Here is a 14,429-nt window from a genome sequence, read left to right on the forward strand (position 1 = left end):
TCATGCGATTATTTTATTGTGAGAGTAAAGTGGATAATGTGAATGTGCAGACCAGTGGGTCAGGGAAGATCCCACCACTTAGAAGAGAGAGGGGGACCCACTGAGACACATGAAGCCAAAATCCATTAATGGTTATCATTAAAACAGTCCAAAGTCAGTAAAACAGTTAAAAGCTTTTGGATGAATTAATTAAACCAGCAAACAGAGAACATGGATAGGAACAGACAGTAATAAGAAAACTACAATTAGACTATTTGATAACTAATGGGAACACAAGGGATCTACGTACTCAATATACTGAAGAGCCAGCAAGACAATGGGCAAGCTCTCTTCAAATGCACAACTGTATGAGGGGTCATGGGAGTAATTTTGTCATGTAGCATTAAACATACAATTGCTGGCATTATGTTCTAAGTAAGCATCTTTCCTCTGATTAGCTAAATATAAAGAGTGCTGCAAATGGCTAAAGAAAATAAATGAATGAAAATGATAATTAGCAAATTGAAATATGCCACTAATTAGTATTGTGATTAAAAACTGTATGTTGTGCATACAATAGATGCATACAATAGATGATTCTGAATGTTACATTTACATTTATGATTAAAGATTATATCCAACCTATATGTGTCCAAGACACATTCAACGCATAGTACAATATGCAAAAAATGGGAAAATTAGATAAAATTTGGAAGATAAGGATACATTCAAAATAGATCTATAAAGTTTAGATCATAAATTAAATTCTGTATGAAAAAAAAAATCAGTTGTTCATAGCATTTAAACTCAATTTCAACACACTGCTGGACAGATAGTAGTCATTTAATGGCAGTCCATAGTTTCTAATTGTGCCCAGCCTTAGATTCACAGAGATAATTACTGTTACTGTTTAAGTTGCAGGTATTGAGATGGAGGCAGTCTATCCTCTGCCAAAGTCCCAGGCCCTGTTGATCTTGAGCTTCATTTGGACTTGATTAGTAAAGATCTTTTTCTTTTCTTGTCAACAATAGCAAGCGTACAAGGAAAATCTGGTACATAAACTCAGAAAAAAAGCTAAACTGAAACTTAAAAGGAAAGGCAAAATCAAATGCGTAGTGTTCAAGCTTCATTCTGGAAATGTTTTGTGTGCATTTGTGTTTAGGACTAATTGTTTCTCAAACATGAATTATTCCATTTACCTGTTTTCTAATATCTATGTACAGAATTTGTCTGTTTGTTTCTTTTGGTTGGTAGTTAAGACCAGGCTGAGGATTGGCTATTTTAATTTGTGTGAGAATCAACACTATTTTGTACTTAAATAATGTAAGTTAAACCTTTAACCCACAGTGCAAATTTCCTAGACAGACCTAGTCTTCAGATTATTGCACCATTCGTGAATCACTACTGGATCTTTTTGTCTAGGATTAGGCTTAATCTAGGTGCAAATCCTGGGAGTCTGTCATAGGTTTACTACATTGTAGACATGGATAATCTCCTATGGTTGAGAGTTAGAGGTGTCTTCTGGTAGAGCATCAGCAGGCAACTGAATGAGTAGCTTCTATTGCTTTTGAAAGGTCTGCTGTAGAAAAATAAGTAGAATTTAAAAAATTTGTCTACAAGCACAACCGCATGTTCCATTGCTTTAATAAAGAGAAAAAAGGAGCAAGGAGTTTTTGTCTCTTGCTTGACCTATATACACACCATAGTGCTTACTGAGTAAACAATCCTGTCATCACTAACTCTTCTAAGACCTATTTAAAACAAACTGTAAGGAACAAGACCGTATATCCTGAGACTCTAGACCATGTTCAGTGTAAAAACAAATGGACATGAAGCATTAATTCATCTCAAATGATTTAACCAGTTTTTCAAGAGGAAAACGTATGTCTTCAGTACACTCAGTTTTAGATAGTGTAGTGTTTCACCCAGAATTATTAAAAATGTAAAATAAATAAATAAAAAGCACTTCACATGACCAAATAACCAACCAACCAACCAAAATGGAAAGGACAAAATACATTTCTTTCTTGATTCGTTTTTATTTCCGTTTCCGTGCATGCTTTCGCTTAGTTGCATCATTTCCTTTTTTCGGCTTCTTCTTCAGCGTCCGGGTAAAGACCGCCGCGTGTAAGTTATAAGTAAAACTTTTGCAGATATACGTACCTAAAGCATTAGTTACCGCTTATGAATATAGACCTAATTGCATAGCTACCTTTGTTGCTTTCCAGAGCTTGGAATGTGCCGTCCGTCCATACGGATGAAGTGTAAAAGTCAAACTACATTGCGTGTTCTTGTGCAGCAACGTCAAAATACAGCAAGCTAGCTAGCCATCGTTGATGAAAGTTGAGAATTCAGCTATCCCCGTGGAAAATAATTAGCTAGCTAGCAAGACTGCATGTGGAGAACGTCGAAAAAATAATGTAGACACTATGCGGAAGGCTCTGACTGTCCCATTCTTGGTGTAAATACAAATGGTGTTTAACAGACTTTTATTTTGAGATACTGAATGGAAGCGGCAGTGCACAGTTTAGCTAGTGTATGTATTTATCTAATATACCGGGGGGTCAACTGGATAACAAGCCACGAGTGAAGACTAAGAGCGGCATTTGCCTCGATTGGACAGGCTGGACTTTCAGCGCAAACTATTTACATCTAAAGCATTTGGCAGACGATCTTTCCAGAGCAACTTGCGTGCCTAGCTAATTTTATTAGAACTATTCAGTACATTTTTATCTGTTAAACAGTCTTGATGAATTAGTTAAATGATGCCAATGTTGTATGTGTTTACACTCAAATGTACTCCTTGGTGCTCTACTGTAGACGTCATGGTCGAACCAGTTTCTGAGACCATTCACTTTCCCTCTGAGGAAGAGCGCATTCTCCAATTCTGGAAGGACGAGGACTGTTTCCGAGAATGTCTAAACCAGTCCAAAAACAGGCCGAAGTAAGAGAAAGTTTAAGGAATATCATCTTGGAGGCATTTTTTTTTCACATCAGCGTAAAGTTAATCTTATTTCACTGGAATGCCATCTTGTTAGTTCTGCCTGTTCTGCTTCTCTGATCTATGAGTCACAGATTCATTCAAAGGTGTATTTATGTATACGTTAAATTTACAGGTATACTTTTTATGATGGACCACCCTTTGCTACTGGTCTCCCCCACTATGGCCACATCCTTGCTGGTACTATAAAGGACATTGTCACTAGGTTTGCACATCAGAGTGGCTTCCATGTGGACAGAAGATTTGGCTGGGATTGCCATGGCTTGCCTGTGGTAAGACTACAAACTTAAGCAAAGTGTTGCAAATAATAGTCATAGCAATTGTTTTTTCTTTCCGTGCAGTTTGGAATAGAGATTTTTTCCCCCATAGTGTTCTTCCTCTTATGTGATGGTGTAATCTGGGAGGCCAAGGAGTAAGCCTCCTGTCTCATGTCTTTTAGTCTTTTAAAATGGACTGATATGTGGTTATTTATTTATTTATTTTGAGGCCGTGTGCATCCCACAGTTCTGAGAGGCAAAACACCCTGCAGCTATTCTGATTTGAAGCAATACTTGCTGCAGTACCTTATAACAACAGGTTGGGATTCTCTCTGTATTTCCCCAGCTTTTCAGATTTTAACACTTTTCATTTTTTCCAGGAATATGAGATCGATAAGATGCTCAACATTAAAGGACCAGAGGATGTTGCCAAGATGGGTATAGCTGAGTACAACAAGCAGTGTAGGAGTATTGTGATGAGGTACTCCACAGAGTGGGAGGTAAGCAAGCATCTGGGAGCTGGGAATATGAGTCTCCACTGCTTTAATTGTAGTTGGGTGCATTGGAGACAGGCACATTTATTGAGTTAACAGCATAAATTCCTGCAAAAAAGCCTCTCATGTTTAGGATGGGATAATGAGGACCACTGCACAAATTAACCTTTAAAAAAATTACTTGGGTTGCTTAGATTGTCATTACATTGAAGGCTTGCAGAATAAAAAGCATTTAATTAAAAAGTGTAAATGTGATGTGATGACCAACACATGAAGTAATGTAAGTCCAAGGTTGTCTTTTATGAAGAATGTATTTGAGTTCATGTTATCTAGTTTTAGGATAAAATATGCACATAATTTATTGCTCCTGGGTGAGAAAATGTGGACACAGGTTTCAATTGCTAGAAGAACTCAGATTTCATTAACCAACATGTCATTTTCTGAAATGGGCATGTGCCTTTCAGGAACAGCTGCTGGTTTCACAGCATTCTGTGCTCAATCACTGCATTAGTTCTGTATTAAAAGGGGAAAAAAAACCCATTTAAAGGCAAACCTTTCTGTGCATTTCCCCGTTTTACAAGATTTGTCAGTGTCCATCCTCCTCCTCCTCCTCTGGCCAACAACGGTCACCATAATGGTAACAATTTTAAGAGAATAATAAATAAATTAATAATAAAATGGAGGGGAAAACAAAACAAAAAACAATGTCTAGTCTGGTTTTCTCGAATTCCTAGTCTTGTCCCGATGGTATGCAGGTGTCTGAAACCCATCCCATACCTCAAGGGCAACGGAGAGGTAGTTGGCTGGGGTGGAGGTGAGGTGGGTTACAGCAGGGGAAATCGGGGTGGTGCGAGTAGGCATGGCAGCTGAGACGGGTTCAGGCTCAGTAACACCATGATGTCAGGGGTAGGTGTACGAAAGAAAGAATGGATTATTTGGCATGTTCAGGTATGAGGGTGTGCAAATTGGAGAAGTATAATGTGCAACGATGGACTCTGACAGATCTAGCTATGACAGCATAGCTAAAAGGATGGAGCCAGAAGGAACTACAGGCATGAGGGCATCCTAGAACCTCAGCATTCAGTCCACTCTCAGTCCAGAAACTTGAGTAACAAAAGAAAGGTGAAGTGACCACATCATATCCTCCCATATTATGATAACTCCAAATGCCGAGGGACCCTCAGCTCTACACCTTTACCTAAGATGGGAAGTAGTTAATAAAATGCCTGACTGTAGAGAGCCTTTCAGCCTTGCCTTAAATATTGAGACTGTGTGACTCTCAAACATTTACAAGAAGGTTATTATATAGTGTGGGGAGCTTTATAGGAAAAGGCTCTGCCCCCTGCAGTAGATTTTCTTATTTGTGTTACTGGTAAAGAACCTGCACCTTTTTGATCTAAGCAGATGTGGTGGATCGTAATGCACTGAGAGTTCTCTAAGGTACTGTGGGGCAAGACCATTCAGTGCTTTGTAGGTCAATTAAGAGTATTTTAGAGTCAGTACATAATATTACTTCTGAGCCAATGTAAAGTAGTAAGATAGGAGTGATGTGATTTTCTAGTTCTAGTAAGAACTCTGGCTGCTGCATTTTGAACTGGCTCAAGCTTGTTTAGGCAAATAATGGTACAGCCAGGTAGTAAGGCATTGCAGTAGTCCAATCTTGAAGTGATAAATGCATGGACTTTCTTTTCTGCATCATGTGAGGAGCATATATTCCTAATATTTGCAATGTTCCTGAGGTAGAGAAAGGCGGTCCTAGAAATATTACTTAGATGAGCTTCGAACAAGAGATGGGGATACATAATAACTGTAAGATCTTTAACTGTTATAGAAGATATGATTGGGAGACCATTGAGGTTAATTGAGTAATTCGAGAGCGAGGACCTAACTGTCTCTGGGCCTACTAGAAGCATCTCTGTTTTGTCAGGATTAAGTGAGAGAAAGTTCCTCACCATTCAGAATCTGACATCCTTTATACATTTGTCAATGATATGTCATCTGGTTTGACTGAGATGTTGAGAATCATCAGTGTAGCATTTGAAACTAGCACAGTGTTTACACATAATCTCACCTGGAGATGGCATGTATAAAGAAAAAAACAAAGGCCCTAGAACAGACCCTTCTGGGACACCTCAGCATACAACAAGATTAGCTATGAAGTCTCCACTTATGTTAACAAACTATTAGCGACCGGCTAGGTAAGATTTAAGCCAAGAGAGGGTGATTTTCCCCTAATCACAATAACATTTTAGAGTCTATCTAGTAAAATGTGACCTATAGTGTCAAATGCTACACTCAGAGCAAGCAATGTAAGCAAAGAGCTATAACCCTGGTCAAAAGCCAACAACAGGTCAGTAACTACTTTAATTAGTGTTCAGTCCGTATTATACCCTGACTGGTTTTGATTCAGGTATGAGCTTAGCTGCTGAGCTACAACTTTTTCTAGGATCTTTGAGATAAATGTAAAGTTTGAGTTTGGCCTGTAGTTTGACAGCTGACATGGGCTGAGGTTTGAGTTTTTGATAAGTGGTTTTATCACTGTTAATTTGAATGATTTAGGTACGTAGGCATTGTTCAAGGAGGTGTTTATTAAATTTTGTAAAGGTTCACTTTCTACAGGTATATTCCTTTAGAACTTGTGTAGACAGTGAATATAGTAAAAAAAAGTGGAGGATTTTGAGTGTGAGATCAGAGATTTAAGTTCTGGCTGTTGGATAGGTGTAAAGGATTCTAGAGCATTTTTTAGCTTTGTTCTGATCTCTGTGTAGCTGCCCTATGTCACATTAATACTCTGAATCTTATCTCTAATGTGCTTAATTTTGTCATTGAATACATTTATGAACTCATTACTGTGTGATGTTGTAATCTGACCATTGGTGTCAGTTTTAGTCCTAGTTAGATGTGCAAATGTACTATAATGAAATCTAGGATTATTTTAATTTTCTTTAAGGGTCAAAAGATGAGCTGTTCAAGAGGTAATAAGTGCCTTTCTGTACTTGAGAAGGCTCTCCTTCCATGCAAGCTGGAAGACTACAAGTTTAGTGTAGCGCCATTTCCGTTCTATTTTTTGAGTGTTTTGTTTTAAACTGTGAATGTGATCATTATACCAAGGTACTAATTTTTTGTCCCTAATTTTTTTTTATTCATAATTGGAGCAACATCATTGAGTGTGCAGCAGAATACTGATTCTGAGCATTGTTATTTGATCAAGTTCAATGGTGTTTGAGGGTATGCTAATCATAAACAAGTCTGGGAAATTTGCAATAAATCTAGGTGCAGTGGCTCACGTGATTGTGCGCCTGGTATGGTAGCGTGCTTACTATATTGTCTCTCGTGTAGTTCAAATGAAATTAGGGAATGGTCTGAGATGGCATCTGACTGGGGTAGTATAACTACATTCTCTATGTCTACACCAGTAGGTCAGTGCTGAGTCAAGTATAGACCCACCAGAGTGTGTGGGTTCTCTTGTACATTGGGTGAAACCAATTGATTCTAATATAGAACTAAAGGCTGATCTCAGAGGGTCTTGGGCATTATCCGAGTTAATATTGAAATTACCAACAATAATGGCTCTTTCTACTAGAGTGAATGGAGAGGAAATTTGCAAATTTGTTAATAAATGCTGAGTAGGGTCCTGGTGGCCTGTAGATGCCAATTAATGGAAGAGGCTGGGTGGGCGGCTTATCGCTGGCGGCTTATCGCTACATCATTTATGATAGTAACAATTAGTTCAGATTACTCGAATCATGACCGGCTTACTGGTTTATGCCTAATGTGTCAGTATAAATAACTGCAATGCCACCTCCACAACCTGTTAGACGAGGGTGGTGTACATAGCTGTAGCCAGGAGGACACGCTTTGTTGAAAGCTATGTACTCATTTGGCTTGATCCAGGTTTCTGTCAAAGTACATTAAATCTGTGATGAGCTCTCCTGATAAGTGAAATCCTTAGATGTTGAGGATCTGACATTTAGTAAACGCAGGTGAATGGTGCAGGCAGTATTCTGTGAATCAATTCCTTGAATACTAATTGGGTTAAGACTTTTTTTTTTTTTTTCTGTATTTCTGCTTAGCTTGGGGAACAGACACAGTGTCAGTATGATGAACCTCGGGTGACCTCATGTAGCGACAAACAGACTATTGGTTTAACCTCTTTGTCTGCTGCCTGTCCGCTGCTCTGGATTGTCATAGATTAACTAGGTCTGTCATCAGACTAAGGATTATAATACAGGAAAGAAGAGCAGTGCCTTCCCTGGTAGGATGGATTCCATCCCACCCTAAAAGGCCAGTTTTGCCCTCATATGTGTTCGTCATCTATAAACCCCATGTAATTTTGTGAGCATTGCTTGGACATCCTGCAGTTCAGCGAAGATAACAGGCTGTATGTTTTATCCCCGTGCCGCATTGGGATGGGACCAGAGCATGCATACAGCATCGGACATCTGCTTCGCTAATTGACGCACGTCTTCAATATTCTTTTTAGTAATCGCTGACTAGCGAAGGCGTATAATTATTATACAATATCTTAGAGAACCTATGTTTGCCTTAAACCTTAAGATTACCTCCAATGTCTTGCACCCTGGCCCCAGGTGTACAGCTGACTACTGCTGCTGGTGTCCCTAAAGGCTTAGCTAATTTCACGTGTTGCATAAAGGTCCCCTATAACCAGAGCTCCTTCAACAGGTGCCTCACTGAGTGGGGCAAACCTGTTGGACACACAAATTTGCAATGTGTGGTGCTCCCGTGGACGAGCTGACGCTCGGCTATTTCGCTACAATATCACCCCTTTGCCCTACTGCGAGGTCTATAGTTGAGGGCTTGCTAACTTCACCTAGGGCATCCAGAGCTTGTACTTCTAGTTTCTTGATGGGTCTAATGCTTCGTAAGGTCGGTATGTGCACCTCTAGTGCTAGAATCTTCTTTGTCAGACTAGCAATTAATCTACACTTCTCACAGATCATCCGTTGTTAGCGATAGTTTTAAGAATAGCTAAACATGTTGCACTTTGCACTCTGAAGGAGAACAGAAGTGGCCATGGTTGTAAAAGAAAAATGATAATGTTAGTTAAGGTAGTTCTTTGGATGTAGTTTTTGATGATAATGTAGTTTTCAATGTCTAGTGGAAGTTGCAGATTTCCATTTGGAATGTAGATAAGTCCAAGGAAAAAATTGATACACTTGAAGAGCAGTAAGTGCTAGTATGCCTAAACAGTGGTGTTGATGTGAAAAAGAAAAAAGCCTTAAAAAAACATTATGTACATGGAGCTTGGCCTTAATATAAAGTAACTTCATCAGTCTTAGGTTGATTTGTCACTGTATTCTATTTTGTTGCTTAAAACAAAATTGTTACACTAACACTGGGAAATTTGTGTTTTGTGTGTCAGATTTCAGTAATGAGAATGGGTCGTTGGATTGATTTTAAGCATGACTACAAGACTCTGTACCCATGGTTCATGGAGACAGTTTGGTAAGTCTTCCTGCTGTAACTCGAATATCAATGCTTAAAGTATGATGTAAAGTATGCATTACTCCTAAATCCATGCAAACTAGATCATCAGTCTTAGCTTAGACCGTTTTTGGCCTGGTTCTAATATTCCAATGAGCACACTTGATTGACATCCCGCTGTCAGACTCTTAGCCTGCTATGCTAGTCAAGCAGACCTGAATATAATGGTGCAAGCAGGGAAAATCATTATCATACAGTCATGCATGTATGAACTCACTTTTTGCAAATATTTCTGAAATTACTGTAGTATATTTTCAGTTGGGGTGGGAATGAAACTAGACTGGAAAGTGAGCACACTGCATGGATTTCATTAGTATTGATTACCAATGAGATGTCAGTGTAGCTTGCATTGACTGAAGCTTACACAAGATGTACTCATCACTTAACCCTTAGCTCTTCTACTGGTCTTTGGAACAATATTAAGGAAAAACTTTTTAAATGTATGTTGTGTGGGCAGATGAGTAAAAATAACCTAATTAGAAAACACAGATCTAGATTCTCAGTGGAAGTATAGTTAACTGTATGAAAGTATCCTCAAAAGCAAGTGATGCATACACATTTCTATGTAATAAAAAAAAATCCCACACCCACTTGCTTTTTGTCTCCAGTCAAAGAATCGTGGCAAAATCCACAGCGACCTGTCCCCTGGCACCTGTAGAAATGTGGCAGTGTCCGAGTGCAGTCCGCACCTATACAGGCAAATAGGCTGCATGGCTCCTGTGTTTGTCCGTCAAACAGCAGGACCAGCTCAGCGACAGTGTCCCAGAGACCTGCCCTCGTTAGCCATAGCCCCCCACCAAAAAAGGAACACCATGATTTTTTTTGACTCAAAAATTGGTTTGTTTTTGTCCACTTCCTCTGATGTCTCCAAAACAGCCATTCCACACAGGATTTATGAACGGTTTACTCCTATATACATGTCAACAGTAGTAATCACATGTTCATTTTATACATGAATAGTGACTTTTATATAATGTCAACAGTATTGATCACACTGGTAGTTTGGTGTATTTATCATACATATTATCAAACATTTTGCTGCTCAGTTAACTCGTAATACTATCATGACAGATCTGTTTAAGATGCTGTGCTCTGTAACTCTAATTGGATTCAAACATAAACATGTTTTGAAAGTCACATTTCCAGTTAATTTTGCATAACCACTCCTTTGAACTGGTTGTCAGCATTCCCATTTTATCATAAACATGCATACAAAACCTCTGGGGTATACAGAGGATTGCACATCTTCTAGTGTCATATTTCCTTCTTATAAATAGACATTTTCTCTACATCACTTTCATGTGTATACACACTTTATACATATGGCCCTTGGTTTCTCCTGGTTCTGATGTCTTGCCAAGCCATGTCACCCCAGGTTCACAGAAAGGGTCCATAAGCCAATAAAATGTGAAGGGAGAGGAGGTTTCTTATTGTACTTTTACATCCAATTGGACTGCAATCTGGGCTAATATTTTGATCTGCGCTCAAAAGCAACTTTGGCTTACAGCCCGTGAGTATAGGACAGAGCATGCCTTTTTAAGAGCCTTTGACAAAGATTGCACTCAGAGTATGAGTATGTTGAACTCCTTAGAATAGCACGTAATTTGCTGTGAATGACCTCTTCCAGGTGGGTGTTCAAGCAACTGTATGATAAAGGCCTCGTCTACAGAGGAGTGAAGGTCATGCCATTCTCCACTGCCTGCAACACACCTCTGTCCAACTTTGAATCTCACCAGAACTACAAGGTATTGGAGCTAGAATGTCTAAACCCTCAGTATTGTTAGGCAATATAAATATATCTAAAGAGATCTTATGCAGGAGAATCCACAAAGATGTCTGAAGGATCCATAATGTGCTTAGTATAATTTGTTAATTATATGAAAAACTGATTGCTGTCTATGTGCTCCAAATTTCAGCATAGATTTGTTGGCGGATTTTTTTTCCTCTCCCAATAACAGGACGTTCAGGACCCGTCCATCATTGTAAACTTCCCTCTGTTGGAGGACGAGAATGTGTGTCTCATTGCATGGACCACCACGCCCTGGACCCTGCCCAGCAACCTGGCGCTGTGTGTCAACCCTGAATTAATCTATGTCAAGGTCAAAGGTTAGCACCAGGCTCAAGACCTCTGCAATGCTGCTAGATTTCAGATGGCAGGGTGACTTGATAGAAATTTAAATCAAGAATCATGTCTGATCTTTTTTAGGTAGTCTTGAATTGACTTGGTATTAATTGGTAATAATTGGTGGTGTTATTGCTTTGAGTTGTTTTGATGTGCTGCTGTGTGCATGTAGGATGACCAGTAAATAATGAAGGACTAGAAAATTTTTTGGAGGGGTATTAGTAACTGCAGCCTGTTTGCCACCCATTCTTCTTTTGCTCATTGGGGCTGGGTTATCTTCTTTATACATGTATTCAGCACTCATGAATGCTGCTGACAGTGAATCAGCATGTCATATAACAAAACTGATTAAAATAAAACTTCCATCAACATCCCCAGTCCACCCCCCCCCCCCCCTTCGCCTTTCTGTGCTCCTCTGAGAAGTGCAAAGCATTTGAAGATGTGGGTCAAAACAATTTCTCAAATCAGGTCACTTTAAAACAGCCTAGTCCTTGTTCACATATAAAAATAATCCCTTGTCCTTTTTTTAAAAGCGTCATTTCAGATCCCCTATGAAAGCTCCCATAGTAAATGGTTGACCTACTTTGCCTGGGCATGGTGCTCTGACCTTCAGCCACCAACAGGGGGCACTCTAAGCCTGCATCTGGTAATGGTGGTGGTGGTGGCAGGTAGTGCTGCATGAGAGGGATGCACAGAATACTAATACCAGGAAGTTGTCTGCTCTGCGTCGATGCTATCAGGCACCCAGTCCTGCCAGTGGTCTCCTTGGCCTGTGCAATCATTTCATGCCCCGCCTTGGGGAAGCGCAATCTTTTATTTATGCGCTTTTCTCCCCCTTTCTGTCCTTTCTCTCTTTCTGCATCTTTCTCTTCCACTCTTACCCTTCCTCCCAGTTTCTGCTCCAGCTCCGATTCTTCAGGCTCGATTATGTTCCGTGTTTTACAGATTGTTGCAATACATTCTTTGAAGTTGGTGCATTGATGGCTAACTGATGTTTACAGCTGTTGTCTGACTCTAAAGCGCAGATAAAACTTACTGAGCTGCATATTTACCGAATGCTCTTTTAAATTAATGCAGTAATTATCTCTTAGCTACAGCATAATGTCTCACTGATTCACTGGTCGTGTTGGCTTGTGCAGGCTTGTTTACTGAAGAGTGGAAGAATTAGGATGTGTGGTTTCATTTATGATGGCTTACTGCATGCTGACAACTGTGTACACCCTGCTGCGGTGATCCATGGTTTAACTTCAAAGCACTAATTAGAATCTTTGCAATTTTGTGCACTGTGTATTTAAGAGTTGTTGGTCCTTGTGCTATACCTTTTTATAGAACTCAACTTTTTATACGCTTCAGTTTTGCTCGGATGTATGTTGGTACGCTTTTAATTTCTACTTGAATTGCTTCTTTTTTTAAATGCTGACTACTTAAGGGATGAGGTTTGATCTCTTTAATGGCATCTATCTATCTTTCTTTAGAAACTAATCTGGACATTTTAAGCATTTAATTGCTAGTCAAGGAATATTCTTGTGAAAGTCTGTGCTGCTTCAGTACAAAACAGGGTTGTTTTCTGTTTCTTAAGCACTTGTTCTAAATTCTAAACTTTCTGCCCTGATGTGCTACATTTCTCATTTCTCTAATCCAGATTTTTCAAACATGAATTTTTTTTGTTGTTTTGTCCAGTTTTGTTTCCTTGCTCACTTATTTTCCATACACATGCTGCTCTGTTCTGTTTCTAGACAATGCCACTGATAAAATGTACGTCATGATGGAGGCCAGACTTGGAGCACTGTTCAAATCTGAGAGTGAATACACCATACTGGACAAGTAAGTGTTTCAAACACTCGCGTGGCCACAGGCCAAACCCTGGATTATATTGTTGTTGTTGCCTTGAGTGTTAGGGGTAAACCCCACAATGGTAGAATCCTTACAGCATCATATTGCTAACAGAGGTATACAGTATCACATGACAGGAGTAAGCACTGGATATAAAAGCAATGTACATATAATGATGAATGTGACATTAAAATTTCTAGCCACTCCTTTATTAGCAATCTTTGTAGTGGGTTTTTCCATACATTTTTCAATCACAGAAGGTCAAACTTTCACTCTGTGTAAATGAAAGTAAAATTATCTTGGATTTTGTTCTGTTTTGGCAACGAACCAAGGCGCTTTCCTTCATCTTACATCCTTTGACGACTTCTGACATAATAAATGTGCTTTCACAATGCATTCCTTGAGACTATATCTGCAGTCTCTTCTCAAACTGGATTGGCTTCATCTAATGAAAATGGTCCTGTATGTGCTGTGGTGAGAGTATAGAGGAGTTTGGCAGAGTGATATTGATTTAATATCTCTCTGCTTCTGGTTGCTCTTTCAGGCCAGTGCTTTTATTGTTGGAACAGTAATTTGAATGCAAGGAATGTGCATTGAAGTGTCTATATTAGTCATACCAGAACAAGTAGTTGCTTGAGTGAATTTCTATTTGGAAATATCTGCGCTGGATATTGGCAAATTGTCGCATGTCCTAAAAAACAATGATTGTATTGATTATGTCCATTGTATTGATTGTGATCCAACATGGAGCTGAAGTGACAAAGTTTGAATTTGTTGTCATAGTTTGTTTAATGTGGCAGTGAAACCTCCCATATTCAGAGGTTTGAAAAGCTCAGGTGAGTGCCAGTGTGGGGGTAGACAGGTGTGGTAGAAGTGTCCAGGGGCAAGAGGGCAGTCTGGGAGTGAGGTTTAGGCAGTGACGAGCATGTTCCTTCACCATCTATGTATGGGAATACAGATGTGAGCATATGGAAAGCTTGCAGAGTGAGAGCCGGTCCGTTGCGTTGCTTTTTGTGACCTCCCTGATAACTCCTGAGAAATGTCTTTGGCACCAGCTCCAATGCTGTCCACCGCAGGGGTGCTGAAATGTGACCAATGGCTGCTGTCCACGGTGCTGAGATGTCATCCCAGTTGTCAGCTGTCATGCTGGTGGAGCGAAACTGCACACATGGCTCCAGACACACTAGTAATGTTACAGATAAGGTTTTTGGAAATCTCTTTGCAGAAATTTTTCTAGT

At 39.5% G+C, this 14,429-nt stretch overlaps 1 protein-coding gene across 1 annotated transcript in view; it reads left to right on the top strand.

The window, feature by feature from the left end:
* The first annotated feature begins 2,039 nt into the window (after window positions 1-2,039).
* The window catches only part of iars1 (isoleucyl-tRNA synthetase 1), a 57,332-nt gene continuing 44,942 nt past the window's right edge, over window positions 2,040-14,429 (top strand). Inside the window, exons 1-8 of the mRNA XM_027020349.2 lie at window positions 2,040-2,106; window positions 2,800-2,923; window positions 3,096-3,252; window positions 3,618-3,737; window positions 9,115-9,197; window positions 10,864-10,981; window positions 11,195-11,342; window positions 13,095-13,182. Of these exons, the coding sequence (XP_026876150.2) occupies window positions 2,805-2,923; window positions 3,096-3,252; window positions 3,618-3,737; window positions 9,115-9,197; window positions 10,864-10,981; window positions 11,195-11,342; window positions 13,095-13,182 (833 nt within the window). The 5' untranslated portion in view covers window positions 2,040-2,106; window positions 2,800-2,804. The remainder of the gene's footprint in view (window positions 2,107-2,799; window positions 2,924-3,095; window positions 3,253-3,617; window positions 3,738-9,114; window positions 9,198-10,863; window positions 10,982-11,194; window positions 11,343-13,094; window positions 13,183-14,429) is intronic.

This window comes from Electrophorus electricus, chromosome 20 (assembly GCF_013358815.1).
Source record: "Electrophorus electricus isolate fEleEle1 chromosome 20, fEleEle1.pri, whole genome shotgun sequence".
Lineage (NCBI taxonomy): Eukaryota > Metazoa > Chordata > Actinopteri > Gymnotiformes > Gymnotidae > Electrophorus > Electrophorus electricus.